Raw genomic sequence first — 14,404 nt, forward strand, 5'->3', positions numbered from 1 at the left:
TGGCTTTTTATGAAAGTCCTAAATTAAACCATGCTTATTTGCACATAAAAATGCACCTGCTACGAATGTTGCTTTCTGGTGGTTCAACTTGGCCAAGGCTTAATTAAGGTTCTAACCAAACACAGAGAAGAGTAGCCTAAAAACTGCTGGTGTTCACAAGATGAATAACATACCCTAATTCTTGTATATCCTATTTGCCTTCTGGGACCTATCTTGAACTGGCATATTTACATGGACACATCAACAATTTAGGTAAGCCTAATTTAACATTTGTCAAGTTCACTTTAAAATATTAAATAATATTAATACATGGTTAATATTTAATACAAATATTAAATTTAGACTATTTTAAGCCTTTAAGAGGACAGATAGTATAGAACCAGAGAAAAGTGAATCATAGGGAGAAATTACCACCGCTTCCTATGTAGGTCTTCTGAGAAACAGTGAAGGGGATGTGTGGTAATGGCTCCCCATATACCTGGGGGGGTATGGCATTTACACATGGGGCATGGACTCCTATTGCAGTGAGTACTTACATGAGCCAGGAGCCTTCTTTTACCCTTCTTGAGTGTTAACAATATGGAAAGCAGACAAGGAAGGTGTTGTTCTGAACACTGAGGAATATGCAGTGGCCTAGCCTGCCACACTGTTTGTTCCATTTGGAACTAGGCTGTCACAGGGAGTCCCCGGTGCCCTAGGCTTTCGGTGTAGGCTGGTTCTGAATTCCCAAATGTTGTGGATTGGCTAAAAGTGAGCTCTAGGTATCCTCCCTGTGGTTGACCTAGAATTGGTCTTCCAGTCATTCTACCAGCTGGGTGGGTTTAGCGCTTGAGGAAGGAATGGAAGTACAGTGTGTGTTATAATTAAAATTTGTCAACCAAAAGTAGATATCTATTATTAAAGTTTTGGTATACCTTCAGGAAAAGTTTAAGTTTAAATTAAGCCAAATAGTTAAAGATATCAGAATAATAAGTTTATTCTGTCTGTATTTCTAAGAAACACTGACAATTACAATAAAATCCCTGTTTTAGACTATCACATATTCACTGAAGACACTATCTTTTACAGTGTCAGAAAACTCGTTTCTTTTACATAGTTATGATAGAATTAAAATTCTGGTTTGGTCTTCTCACAAAGAAAATTGGGTATAATTTTTTTGTGCTTAAATAATTTTACATTATTAGGGCACCTGGATGGCTCAGTTAAGTGTCTGACTCTTGACTTCAGATTAGGTCATGATCTCAGAATCATGGGATCGAGCCCTGCATTGGGCTCTGTGCTCAGCGGAGAGTCTGCTGGAGATCCTCTCTCCCTCTCTCTCTGCCCCTACCTCCCACCATTCTCTTTCTCTCTCTCAAATAAATAAAACTTTAAAAAATAATTTTACATTAAAATGTTTTCAAGGACTTCACTGGCCTAAAATAAAAATGTTCTGACATTTGATTTAGAACTAGTTATTTTTACACTTTCCTTCTCTGACCAGAAATATGATTGTACCTATTTCCCCCAAGATGCCTATGTGCTTCTTTGGTACACACTAAATACCATGTAAGAGAAAGTATTGTAAAATCACATAGTGTAAAAAAAAAATAGGACACAGCAGGATTAAATGTGACCTCAGGACATTAGACATTTTCAGCTCTGAAACTACTACAGGGAGCCAACAACAGTGGTTCCTTTTGCCCACTGCTGACTCCTCTGTGCACCCTCGAGACCAGGAGTTGGCCTGTAATACCATAGGCCCATAAAAGGAATAGACTGCCTTAGGGGGTAACTGATTCTAAGACTTGAGGCAGGAAAAAAAATCAAAACGTGTCTGGAGCATACTGTTGTCTTCAGATACTATGGATACTTTTAGAAATGTCAGAGTCCTCAAAGGACATTGGCATCAACATAATGGAGCTTCCTATTGACCAACTGTGAGACTTTAGGCATCAAATTCAAGCACAGCAAGTTAATTGTAATACAAGAGTAGGCTGTGATACAAGTTTAATTTTTTGGTAAGTAGGGGAGTGTTCATATTGGGTATTTTTTAAATATTTTATTTACTTATTTGAGAGAGAGAGAGAGAAAGAGAGCACAAACAACGCAAGGGCAGAGGGAGAGGGAGAAGCAGACTCCCTGCTGAGCAGGGAGCCTGACATGGAACTCCATCCCAGGACTCTGGGATCATGAGCTGGGCTGAAGGCAGATGTTTAACTGAGTCACACAGACACCCCCATAGTGAGTATTTTATTCCTTCTAATAATTTTGTCTGTTTACAATATTTACATATATAGTTATTTCTAACTGGGTAAGCATCAAAGAAAAAATACATAGAACTTGGAACTTGGCCAAGCGATCCTGGCAGAAGGTACTAAAATAATAAATAGAGTGGATTTATTAGCCTAAGTAATAGGATGTATGGTGAGCACAAATCATAACCAGGTAGCAGGTGACCTAGGTGGTCATATATAATAATAAAGGAAGAGAGACAATTCAACACTGTATTTTAAAACATGATTATTCAATGTCCTGAAGAGAGAAGTTAACTACATAACCTAAATCCCTCACTACCAAGAAATGAAAGCCCTAGAATCAAGATTCCCAATAAGGAATACAGCCATTTTAAATAATAAAAACAGAATAAATCAAAATGCCCAAGTGACAAGCCAAAAGATTAGACTTGTCAGCCATGCAAAGCTTAATACACCATAACTGCAAGATACCAAGTGTCAAACATTTATAAGAAGAGGAATTAAAAGTTTACCACACACACACACACAAAACAAACAAAAAAATCAAGCTCGGCATGGTGAGTCAGGTTTGAATTACCCCAATCTACTACACAATCAGACCAGATCGTGTCTAGACCAACATTCATCTGGTCATCTGCTCAATAACCCAGATCCTCTCTTTTTCCCTCATTTCTGGTCAGACTACTGAAATTCAGGAAAGTACTAATACTGAGACATTCAGAACAGATCACATTAAGAATCATATCACACTAGGAAGTTATTAAGTATGGAAATAACAAGACATTACCTAAACCATGGTCTTCATGTCTTAGAATAGGTTGAAATGAATGCACATTAACACATTTTATAATCACTGCTTACATATGTCTTTCACCAGCTGTTTAAAGTGTTATTTCAAAAGACTCATCCATACTAGATTTGAACTCACAGTTTAAAATTTTTCAGAAAATTGAATTAATTTTGGAATTAACATTTATTTATTTATTTATTTGTTTTTTGGAATTAACATTTAAATGCTCAGGAAAATCTGGGGTTCCTTGATTTTTTTCTGGTATGAATTTAATGAAGCAACTCTTTTTTAAAAAAAAAAAAGATTTTATTTATTTATTCATGAGAGACACACAGAGAGAGAGGGGCAGAGACATAGGCAAAGGGAGAAGCAGGCTCCATGCAGGGAGCCCGATGTGGTACTCAATACCAGGTCTCCAGAATCATGCCCTTGGCTGAATGCAGCACTAAATCGCTGAGCCACCGGGGCTGTCCTAATGAAGCAACTCTTAAATGAAGTACATATAGTTTTGGGTATTCTTCACATTTAAAAGTGCCTCAGACAATGAAAGATTCTTTATTATTTTAAAAATTCATAATTCAGAAGAGAAAGTCTGTAATTATAGAATCCTAACAGCCCCTGCTAGAATCCAAAAGAAGTGATTTTAAAAGAACTTAAGACAAAGCTGGAGTTGTCTATTTCTACCAAACAGTCATCATTTGCTTCGCTTTAAAGACAAATGAATCATAATTTAGTAGGAATTACATTTCCATATTAACCACTTGGGTAGATGCCATGATATGTGATTGAGATTACTGTACATTCTCCTTCTAGCCACACACAGGATTTAAGTTGTGTTGAAGGTACATCTCCTAATGATACAAAGAATCTGAAGGACAAAATGTTTGCTCAAGAAAACAGGGAAAACTCAAAAGATCAATACTTCTGAAAGCTACAGTTTAACCTTCAGAAAGTTGCCAGATTTTTTAGGAATACCATGGAATTGTAAGGATACCTCTCAAAGGAGGAAAAGCATTAGTCACATCTAATCTGACACATGAGAATAAACAAAAATATTAGAAAAATCACATGATTTGGCAAAGCATAATAAATATTCACTACACTTTGCACATCTTGGGTGAAGAAGGAAAAAAGAGTTCATCTAACTTGTTAGCTTTACGAAGGCTACTTTCTGGGCATTTGTTTCTGAATGAATGGAGGAAGCATTCTCGGGAAGATCCAACCCCCAATTAAAAAAATAATAATAATAAATAAAGGAGAACAAAGCCAAAAAAACAAACAAACCCCCCCCCCCCCCCAAAATACCTAGAAACATCTTTGGGAATACAAGTATTCCATATGCAGCAAAATTAAGCACAATGTCAATTCAGGTGCTAGTATCATGTTGCCTGACATTGATTACATAACTTTTCAAGTCACGAAGATAAACCTGAAATTATAAAACCTGTTGGGGAAGCTGATAATTCAAAATGGTACTCAATATGGCCAAGAGTTCTGCACATATATAAACACCATGTCGATATCCTGAAGGTGGTACGTGGAGTTGGTGTGATGAAATTTGATCAGTAAGCTTTTCATGATTAAGGTTTTTTTCTCATTTCTTCATCCCAATCAAAATCCAATGCTTCGTCATCTAGTTCTGATAAAGAAAAGAGAGATTTTTTGGAAAGAATCAATCTCTCAGTGGACCCTTCCAGCTGAAAAGTTTTCCTTTTCCCGCCAAGCACTGTAGCCACAGCCCCAGGGGAAGGGCTTGGGCCTCTCTCCCCCAGGTTCTTACTTTCAGGAGGAGGAGGGGATTCTGATTTGGATTCAGAGGGGGAAGTAAAGGAGAAGTTTGCCAATCTGGCTAATGTGCAAGCATGAACCTTGCTGCTTTTGTTATGGCATGAGACCTCTTCCTTTCTGTCTCTTTGACAAGCAAGATGAGAATGCCCAGTCTGGTTCCCAAGCTCAAATTCAGGCTGGGTCACTCTCCCTTCAGGGCCATGTTTGCCTTTCTCTTTTGATCTGTCTTCCTCTGGTGCCTGCTGGGACTTCTCCTTTGCCTTATCCTGTGGCTGATTTGAGCTTCTGCTTCCTGAGGTAGACACCAACTTCTGTGGACCCTTCCCAGGCAGAGCTGCTTCTCTTCTTGTTCTACGGGCAATTCTAGGACTCAGAACTGCTACTTTAGTTGCATGAATCACAGAACTGTGGTCTTCAGGGGAGTGGATCAGTTTTGACTTCTGTTTGAAAGAAAATTTTGCCAGTTTGGCCAATGGGGGACCTGGACTCTCAACACTTTCAAGTTTGGGCTCTTCCAGCTGAACAAGGGATTTTTGTCTCTTTCGTTTGGGAGTCTCCAATGTTCCTTGTGGGCTACATACAGGACTGGACGGAGCATGAGAAGGGCTTGTGGGCTGTAAAGGCACCCTGGCGGGGCTTCTGCACAACTCCTGGGCCCTTGCCTTGCGCAGCTGGTGCAGTTTCCTGGAGACATGATGGGTTAGCACTGAGTCCGACTCACCTATAGGTATTGCTGCTTCAGAAACTATTGCTGCCTTTTTTGCCTCTTCACCGTCAACATGGTCTGGCCTCAACGGAGCTTCTGTCTCTCCTGGTGCTGAAAGCTGTCCAGTTTCCAATGCATTCCTTTGGCCTGGCTCCCCCTTTTCTTTACCCTGAGATTTGTTCTTGAAGGTTTGCAAGGCCATTTTTCCTCCAATTGTTTTGGGAGATACAGGAAGAGTGTTTTTAGGTTCAGGCTGATAAGTTGCTATGGAGTCAAACCAATCCATACCGTCATCTTTCCTATTTTTGCACTCAGCTGAATGTTTTCTATTTGTTGATCTACTAGGACCCTGATGGGATAAGGGATTGGGACATGGGCTTCCCTCAGGACTGCTTCCAGTAAAGGATGTCAGCATGCTACAGTTTACTTCCTGTTGTGCTGACCAGATTCTGGACTTTGACGCTTCTCCTGAATCACTTTTTGAGGATCCTGGGTTAGTCTCTACCTCCACTGCCTGTGGCTGGGATTGGTACACACTCTGATTCTGTAACCTGTAGCAGAGATAAATAAGGAAAACATGTATTGAAGATAATTTGCTTTAACCTTTCCATTTGCTTAGTCTCTGAGATGCCATCTAAAGGGCTTGAGTCCAACATAATTCCAAGTAAATACCAAATACAGTCTCTTTACAGCAGCAGGAGAAAATTATCCTTTTTCATCAGTATAGAATCTAAGTGCTCCAATAATCATTCTTAAACCTAGTGAAATAAAGGAAATGAAGTAACAGGTTTGTCTACTTTTTTAGCTCTCACTGCAAGTCCATTTAAATCATTTAAGATTGTTTGAAGGTCAATGTAAAATGCTCATTCTTATCTCTCCTGTTAAACGTTCCGCTACGAGACAGATTTGTAGCTATTTGCACACTGGCCAATCACTGATCAAGTCGTTTCATAATTGGTTTGCAGATCAGAAACAAAGTGGAAGAGCAGAAATTATGATCTCCTCACGTCTCTACCTGAGTACTGAATGTTAGTGCACCTAGAAGTCACCTTACTTGGGAGTAGAAACCATAATTCCTCTGTACCACAGCTCATAGTGTCCCTGTGGCATCATGCTCATGGTACTCCTACCCTAGGCAACTGTAACATCTTTCCTGCAGAGGCAGCCACGTTTCAAAATGTGCTCTGGGTAACTACTCTCTATCAAGTTGACACAGAGGTGAAATCTACTGACCTCCCAGAATGAAGGATCTGATCAGTGATATTCATTTTTAATCTTGGGCAGATTAGAAACATGAAATAATGCCAGATGACCAATTTGTAACAAAGATGATAGTTTCTCAAAAGGAAGTCCTTCAGAAAGCCCTTCCTAACAACCCAGAAATAGCTTCTCAGTGTAAGGGGCAACATGACCCTGTTTCCATGTGTTAAATTTGAAAAGGAACTAAACCAAAAAGAAGATGAGTAAATTATTCTAAAAATCATGTGTACTCATAGAAAAAGGCATAGAAGAAAATACATTAAATTTAAATGAATTTTAAATTTAAATATATTTAAATACATTAAAATGTTAATGGTAGGCCTCTCTGGGAAATAAGATTATAAGTGATTTTTGCTTTCTTAATTTATTACTGTTACTTTCCAAAATATAAGGAACATGTATTACCTCTTATGAACAGGAATAAACCCACAAAAAATTATTATAAAAATACTGGGTTATATTCACTCACTGTAGATTTGGACACATCAATACAGCAAAATCCATATTCATTGTAGTGATAACCAAACAAAAATGAAATAGCTTTCAAAATTACTACTATCTACTATGCTCCATAAAAATGTTCTAAAAGATAGGGAATTTTAGAGGGATAGAATAATTTAGCCCTACCATTTTAGTTTAATTCTGACTTTGGGAATTAAATTCTCTCTGATATAAAATGTCTGCAGTTTTACCAAACCTTCCTAAAATACAGCTTCTTTGCATTCTGTTTCCAGGTGGATATGAATGGCCATGATTTGAGGCTGGCCATCACTAGTAAGCATTTTCCAGAAGAAAAGTGTAAAAAAATACAAATAAGTTTTATTACTCATATATCATCCCCTTAAGGGATAAGAACTCTTTCCTAAGGGGATAAACCCATATGCTACTTATATGCTACTTGGACTCTTCTCACATGGTAAGACTGGCTTTCGATATGTCTTGGAGGTCATTCATTCACTTTCATTTGCAAAGCACCCGGTTTTGTGGCTTTGAGGATCAACACCCATTATGCCTTTGCATTTCAAAGACATACCAGAAGAAAAGCATATTTTAAGGTAGAATCCGTTTTTTTTTTTTTTTTTTTTAGATCATTACCAATTCTTTTTTTCATCTTCTTTCCCTCCAGGAGGGTCATTTTGAATTTTCTATCACATAACACTGATTCTGAGCTTCATATTCCTTTCCTTCTTGAATCCGGCATATGACAGCTTTTGGTAGTCCACATGACCAGTGGACTGGTCAGTCAAAATGAGCAGCCTCTCCAAAAGCCAAGCCAGCCCCACAGTAGGCCTGAAAAGGCCCAGCTATATCAAATCATAAAAGAACTGAAGGAACAGCTTTCATCTTAACACCATGTTCTGGATCATTAAAGACCCAGGAGACCAAAAGTAAAGTGGGTTGATTTCATACAAAGGGCAAGTTTACTGCAAGCTGGCACCTGGGTGTCAGCAACACAAAGCCAGTCCCAACACTTCCCCAGGAAGGCTGTGCTGGAGTTTTAGGATTTTTGGAGAGAATGCTACTGCATGAAGGCAGCGAGCAAAAGGAGAAAAGCAGGAAAGAGTTATCAAGGTTTTACTTATTCAGTCAACAACCCCATGGCAATCCCCAAATCCTCCTTCAGCAGCTGCTCTGCTTCCACATACATCCATTTACTAGCTCCCAGCTTGAGAGCAATGCCAACTGCTAGACTCAGGGCATTGCAGGGCCATTTGTGTTGATCACAAAGATACTCATATGGACACCTTTGCCACTGCCCAGTCACGTTTCACAGGTATGCACTCAACATCTAGCTTTTTAAAAGCTCATATATGCACGGAGCACACAAACATTAAAGCTGGGCAAAAATTCTTTAGGTAATGCACATGCCATGTTCCTTCCCATGTGTCCACGTTTCAACAAATTATTAGAAAGCTGAGTTTTGAAACACTGCTTTTGTCATTCTTGAGTTGTTACCCTGTGGGATGAGAAACAGATTTTCCTCTTTAACAAAATACATCATTCTCACTGGGAATTTTTTTAGTTTATGAAATATGTAAAAATTTATTTATTTATTTATTTATTTTTTGAAATATGTAAAAATTTAAAAGGCACGAATTTGGGCATGTAGGGAAGGAAAACCATGATGCTGAGGGAGGGTCAAGAACTGTTACTAATGAACCAGGAGGGTACTAGTTATCTCCACTTGTCTAACTTTCGCCACATGCTAGCTTCAGCTGGCCTGAAAGCAGTCTGGGCCTCAGTATTCTGTGATTTTCTTTCACCAGGGTTACATCATAAAGATCACATATTTATCATGCTTGGGAGAAAGCTTTAAAAACATTGAGAATAAAATTAAAATATTAGTAAACTCTAAGATTCTTTTTTTAAAACATTTTATTTATTTATTCATGAGAGATGCAGAGACAGAGAGAGAGAGAGTCAGAGACACGGGCAGAAGGAGAAGCAGGCTCCATGCAGGAAGCCTGATGTGGGACTCGATCCCGGGACTCCAGGATCACACCCTGGGCCTAAGGCAGACGCTCAACCACTGAGCCACCCAGGCATCCCGATAAACTCTAAGATTCTTTATGTAAAATCCCTTGCACATGTCCTCTCCTGGCAAGGAAAAATGATAAAGCCAAATTATGAAAATATTTTGTGTCTGGGTCTGGCTTGGGGTAGATCACTTTCCTGGAGTCCATCTTCCTCCTCCTCAACAGCATTCCCAGCCACCTCTCTGACTAGCAATGCTCTACTTATATTGAGCCAAAGAGAGAAGAGGAAGAAGTAGTGGCAGTAAACAGAATGAAGCCCATTTACTGAGATTTCTTGATTCCATGGAAACTGTTTGTCTCGGGGGTAAACTGGGAGTAGCCAACCTTGGTGCTTCTTATATAACTGGGAACCAGTGGTATAAATTTGGTAAATTAATTTATAGCTTGCTATACAGACCATAGGAGCAGCCAGTGTTCTCTATGAGGCTCACCAAGCAGCAAGCCAAGGAAACGTAGCTATGGAAGGTGGTCGCCAAAGATGGTAGCCATCAATTCCTCTATTCCTGTGTGTCTCTGTCACTCCTCCCATCAAGAGGTGGTGTCTACTCCCCCCCATCTTGCATGGGGCCTGACCTTGTGACTTGCTCTGAACTATAAAATGTGGCAGAAATGATGTAGTACCAGTTCTGGCCCAGCTCATATGAGGCCTGGCAGCTTCCATTTTTGTTCTGCTTGAGCCGTAAGCTATTCCCCATTATTAGAGGAAGCCCAGCCAGCCCCGAGCCATTTAAGCCATCCCAGCGAAGGCACCGTCTATGTGAATGAAGCTATTCAGGATGTTCCAGTTCTACCTGGACTCCCAGTTGAACACAAGAGTGATCCCAGACAACACTATGTGGAGTGCAGATAAGCATTTCCACTGAACCCTCCTGAATTTCTGTCTCTCAGAAAAGTGAGCACTAAAATGGTGGTGGTGGTATTTTTTGAATGACTGAGCTCTTGGGTAGTTGATTATATAGCAATAGATAACTGAGCCTATCCCCTACAGATAGTACACACAGGTTTTCCACTTAATTTCCACTTCCTTCATTTCACTAAATGTCAAAAGAAGGATTTTCCATTATAAGCCTTTCTTGGATCTCTCTTCTCACCTTTCGAGTCTTCTTAGCTCTTCACTCAAAAGGTTGTGCAGCTCCAGCTTTTCCAGAATAAGTTCGCACTGCCTCTGGTACTGCTTCAGAGGGTTTTCAGGAAAGGAAGTGTGGAGTGCATTCACACCTCCCAGCAGTGCACCTCCCTGAAGGGGTGAGAAAATGGAAAGTACCAGGGAGAGACACCAGGTCAGCCTGCATGGAGGAAGCACACACTAGAGACCACTGCTCCCAGATGAGCCCTCTCCACTGCCATCTTGGATATTATAATCACCTGGGGCCTGTTTCAAATTTCAGCAGTTCTCAATTCCTGGTCATGAGCACTGCTCCAGGAAGCACATTGTCACTAGTGGGACCATAAGCATCTCTTGGATATGCTGAGGGAAAAGAGTGAAACCCCCTACTGCACACCAGTGGGCAAAAGCAATGCTACTGATACAAAGGATGTTTCCATGATAATTTTTTCCCCTTTTAAATAGTCTCCTTTGGATATCCAAAATATAATCATTTTTATAACTTCTGATATGATATAAATTGTCTTTTTTCTTACAGGCGTATAATTAGGGTTCAAATATTAGGTGCAAAATACCCTTACCTGCATTGAGGATTCCATTACTGACACTGCTGTAATAGCGTCTTCCAGAGTCACAGTGTCACGAAACATCAGGCGAGCATGAGCTAAGAAAATTACGAAGACAGAAAAATTTTTAATGAGTATTTGAGATGATTATGTAACACTTTATCTGATCCCCCCCAAAAAATACATTTAATGAATGAGCTACTAATAATGAATTCATTTTACTAAAACAAATACAAAAGTCTAGTTTCAACTAGCTTTAAAGTGGTTTCCCTAGTAATGGGCCTAATCTTGCACAGCCTGTGGCAATTTTGGGCATTTATATGAAAAAGTACTCTGGGCTCCAAAAACAAAGGGGTTATAGAAGCATATCTCTAATATTCAACTACTTGTCTTTGCAGTAGTTCTTGTCTTATTATCGGCTCTCAATCCCTAACAAAGTACAATGCATTTGTCTTACAGACCTTTTTATTAAGCATATATTCTGTCGTGATGCACTCAGTCCACGTGGAATGTGTTTTTTTTTTTAGAATTATTTTAACAAGGGCTAAATATAAAAGCCAGTATTAGGGGAAAAGTCTTGAGATGTGCATTAGTTGTATGTATGTATGTAAGGCTCATGCCTTGGGCTGGGCTTTGCTACGGTAGTGGTGGGCTGTGAATGGCAATTAGGAAAAAACAGAGATGCTCTATGGGAAACAACGCTAATCAAGAAAGTGTTCCATCCAAAATGCTAACAGACAGCCATTGAGAAAGAAACATTAGTAAATAAGGCTTTCTAAATGAAGGATTTCACTAAGATTCCTCTTTCTTAATGATACTACATTCTACTCAATACCCATAATCTGTCCCCAGAAGGATGGAGGTTTGTTCCATAGCTCAAAACCTTCACTTTTTAAGTAACCATGAGCACCTTAGAGATTCTTCTTATTCATCTTTGAATTCATGGTGCCAAACTCCATGCCTTGTACATATTGCACACCCAAGAGAAGTATTATTTGTTGAATGAAATAAACCTTCTGCTAATCGGATCAAGCTTTCCAACAGGCGGATGGTGGTCCGGGCAGCATTCCGGGAATCACTCTGCCTCTGCATCTGGTAGTACCGGAGAAGGACCTGATTACCCACGTCAGACAGTGTGGGCTGTAGATTCCTAATTAGGCAAAAGTAGGTTTTCATCTTTTCCATGCTCCAGAGCTTCTCTGATTTGCTTGGATAACCTGTACATATCAGGTGTTAGGTCAGTAATTTCTAAGAACAGGCAAACACCTTACTTGAAGGGTTCTGATAAAGTTCTTACACTCATTTTTAAAAAGATAACCTCCAGGTTTGTGGCCACTAGATCTGACTCTGCATAGCATATAGTTCAAGAATAAGTAGCTTTAGGATTGAAGTTTAATAAAGGTAAACTTCCTAAAGGTGCTAAAATTACTGATAATAACTCTCATCTGTCCTAGTAATACATAGTATTTGAATAAATCTAATTTAAAGTTTACATTTAGGGGTTTGTTTTTATAATTCAGCCCAGTTTTCTTTGTGTACAAGAGGTGAGTGGCAATTATGTATCATGACGTTGCCCCCTTTCATCACAAAGAACATTCTTACCAACTATAATATCATCAGTAGGCCCTTTTCCTTCTGCTCATTATTTTGGGTGCACTAAATGGCTTCCCTTACTGCCTTTCTGTGCAAGCGTCTATTGACTGTTAGATACAGTACCTTGGGTATTTACCTAATTTTCTTCAAAGAGAATTTCATTTGGTTATGTCTACTTTTTCTTTGTTACCTTGAATGATTTATCTCCACGTACCTTTGTTTTCTAAGATAAAGGAAGAAATTATACGATCCCAGTCTTCATTCTTGGTATCAAGCAAAACCAGGATCAGGTCAAATCGACTTAAGAGTGGGCTGCCAAGGGCGATGTTCACAGACACAGACTCGTGTGGATCATACTGGCCTTTGGGGTTAGTTGCTGCCAGGATGGTGGTCCTTGTGTTCAGCTTACACACAAGGCTATTAAAAGAGAGGGTACAATTCACTGACTGTTGAGATTAAAATGAAAAACAAAATTAAACTTGTTAATGAAAAGGGGCTGCTCCTGTAGCTTAAAAATTGAGAGAGACTTGTGTGAAAGAGCATGTGGAATGATACAAGGACATATCACAAACATTAAGTTTGAAGGCAGTACATTTATAGAAGCCTATCCAGAATGGAAGTTACTACTGAATAAACATTTCTAATGCCCCTCCAATGAGCAGATCCCTCTACTGGGTGCTAAGAGGTATACAAAATTAACATGGATACTGCTCTGAAAGAGCTTGTAATCTATGAGCTATAATGAAAGACGACTATGGTAAATTCTAGAAGGATAAATTCCCAGGGGAAGTAAAGATGATGTGTATTCATTTATGTGGATGGAAGAGATAATGAAAGAAACATGATCAAGTAGCTTTTGAACTCCTTCATAACATCTGGACTTCTTTAAGTGACGGTGTCTATCTACATACAAATATACACACATACATGCACACACATGTATTTGTGAAACTGCAGGTGACGGGTAAGGGTAAGGGTGACTTTGGAGAACAGTGAGTAGTTGAAGTAAAAACTTCCTGTGTGGTCACTTCTCTTGATTTTTCTAAAGTTAAAGAAACAAGAGTCAGAACGAGAGAGAGAGAGAACGAGAGCAAGAAAGAGACAGAGGGAGAGAAAGAGGGGAAAGGAGAGGGGAAAAGGAAATCAGGAAAAATAAGGATTGATTGGCATCACGTTCGTTTGGGTATAGTTGACACACAATGTTACATTAGTTTCAAGTGCATAATTTAAGTGATTTGACAAGTTTATACATTATTCCATGTTCACCATAAGTGTACCTATTACCTGTTCCATTACATCTCTACTACAATATCATTGACTGTATTCCTTATGCTCTGCTTTTTATTCCTGTGACCTACTCATTTCCAAATTGAACTCATTCCCTCTCCCTTTCACCTATTTTTCACAAACTCCCATCTCTCTCCCCTTTGGCAACCATCAGCTTGTTCTTTGTATTTATAGTTATAATTCTGCTTTAGGGCAGCCTGGATGGCTCAGCGGTTTAGCGCCACCTTCAGCCCAGGGCCTGATCCTGGAGACCCGGGATTGAGTCCTGTATCAGGCTCCCTGTGTGGAGAGCCTGCTTCCCCCTCTGCCTGTATCTCTGCCTCTCTCTCTCTCTCTCTCTCTCTCTCTCTGTCTCTCATGAATAAATAAATAAAATCTTTAAAAATAATTCTGCTTTAAATTTTTTTAGATTTCTTTTTTTTTTTAATTAACTTTTATTGGTGTTCAATTTACCAACATACAGAAAAACACCCATTAGATTTCATTTATGAGTGAAATCATATGGTATTTGCCTTTCTCTGACTTGTTTTACTTA

General features: G+C 39.2%; 1 protein-coding gene across 5 annotated transcripts in view; it reads right to left on the reverse strand.

The window, feature by feature from the left end:
• Window positions 1-3,377: 3,377 nt before the first annotated feature.
• The window catches only part of MCM9 (minichromosome maintenance 9 homologous recombination repair factor), a 95,891-nt gene continuing 84,864 nt past the window's right edge, over window positions 3,378-14,404 (reverse strand). For 2 of the 5 annotated variants that reach the window (XM_041742785.1, XM_041742789.1), the window contains exons 9-13: window positions 12,797-12,999; window positions 12,003-12,206; window positions 11,005-11,087; window positions 10,410-10,555; window positions 3,378-6,072 (exon numbers count right to left, since the gene is read on the reverse strand). In XM_041742785.1, coding sequence (XP_041598719.1) covers window positions 4,608-6,072; window positions 10,410-10,555; window positions 11,005-11,087; window positions 12,003-12,206; window positions 12,797-12,999 — 2,101 coding nt within the window. In that variant the 3' untranslated portion in view covers window positions 3,378-4,607. Of the gene's footprint in view, window positions 6,073-10,409; window positions 10,556-11,004; window positions 11,088-11,899; window positions 12,207-12,796; window positions 13,000-14,404 lie in introns of those variants that run through there. The other 3 variants (XR_005985933.1, XM_041742788.1, XM_041742787.1) reach the window with 3 other exon arrangements.

Source organism: Vulpes lagopus, chromosome 2 (assembly GCF_018345385.1).
Source record: "Vulpes lagopus strain Blue_001 chromosome 2, ASM1834538v1, whole genome shotgun sequence".
NCBI lineage: Eukaryota > Metazoa > Chordata > Mammalia > Carnivora > Canidae > Vulpes > Vulpes lagopus.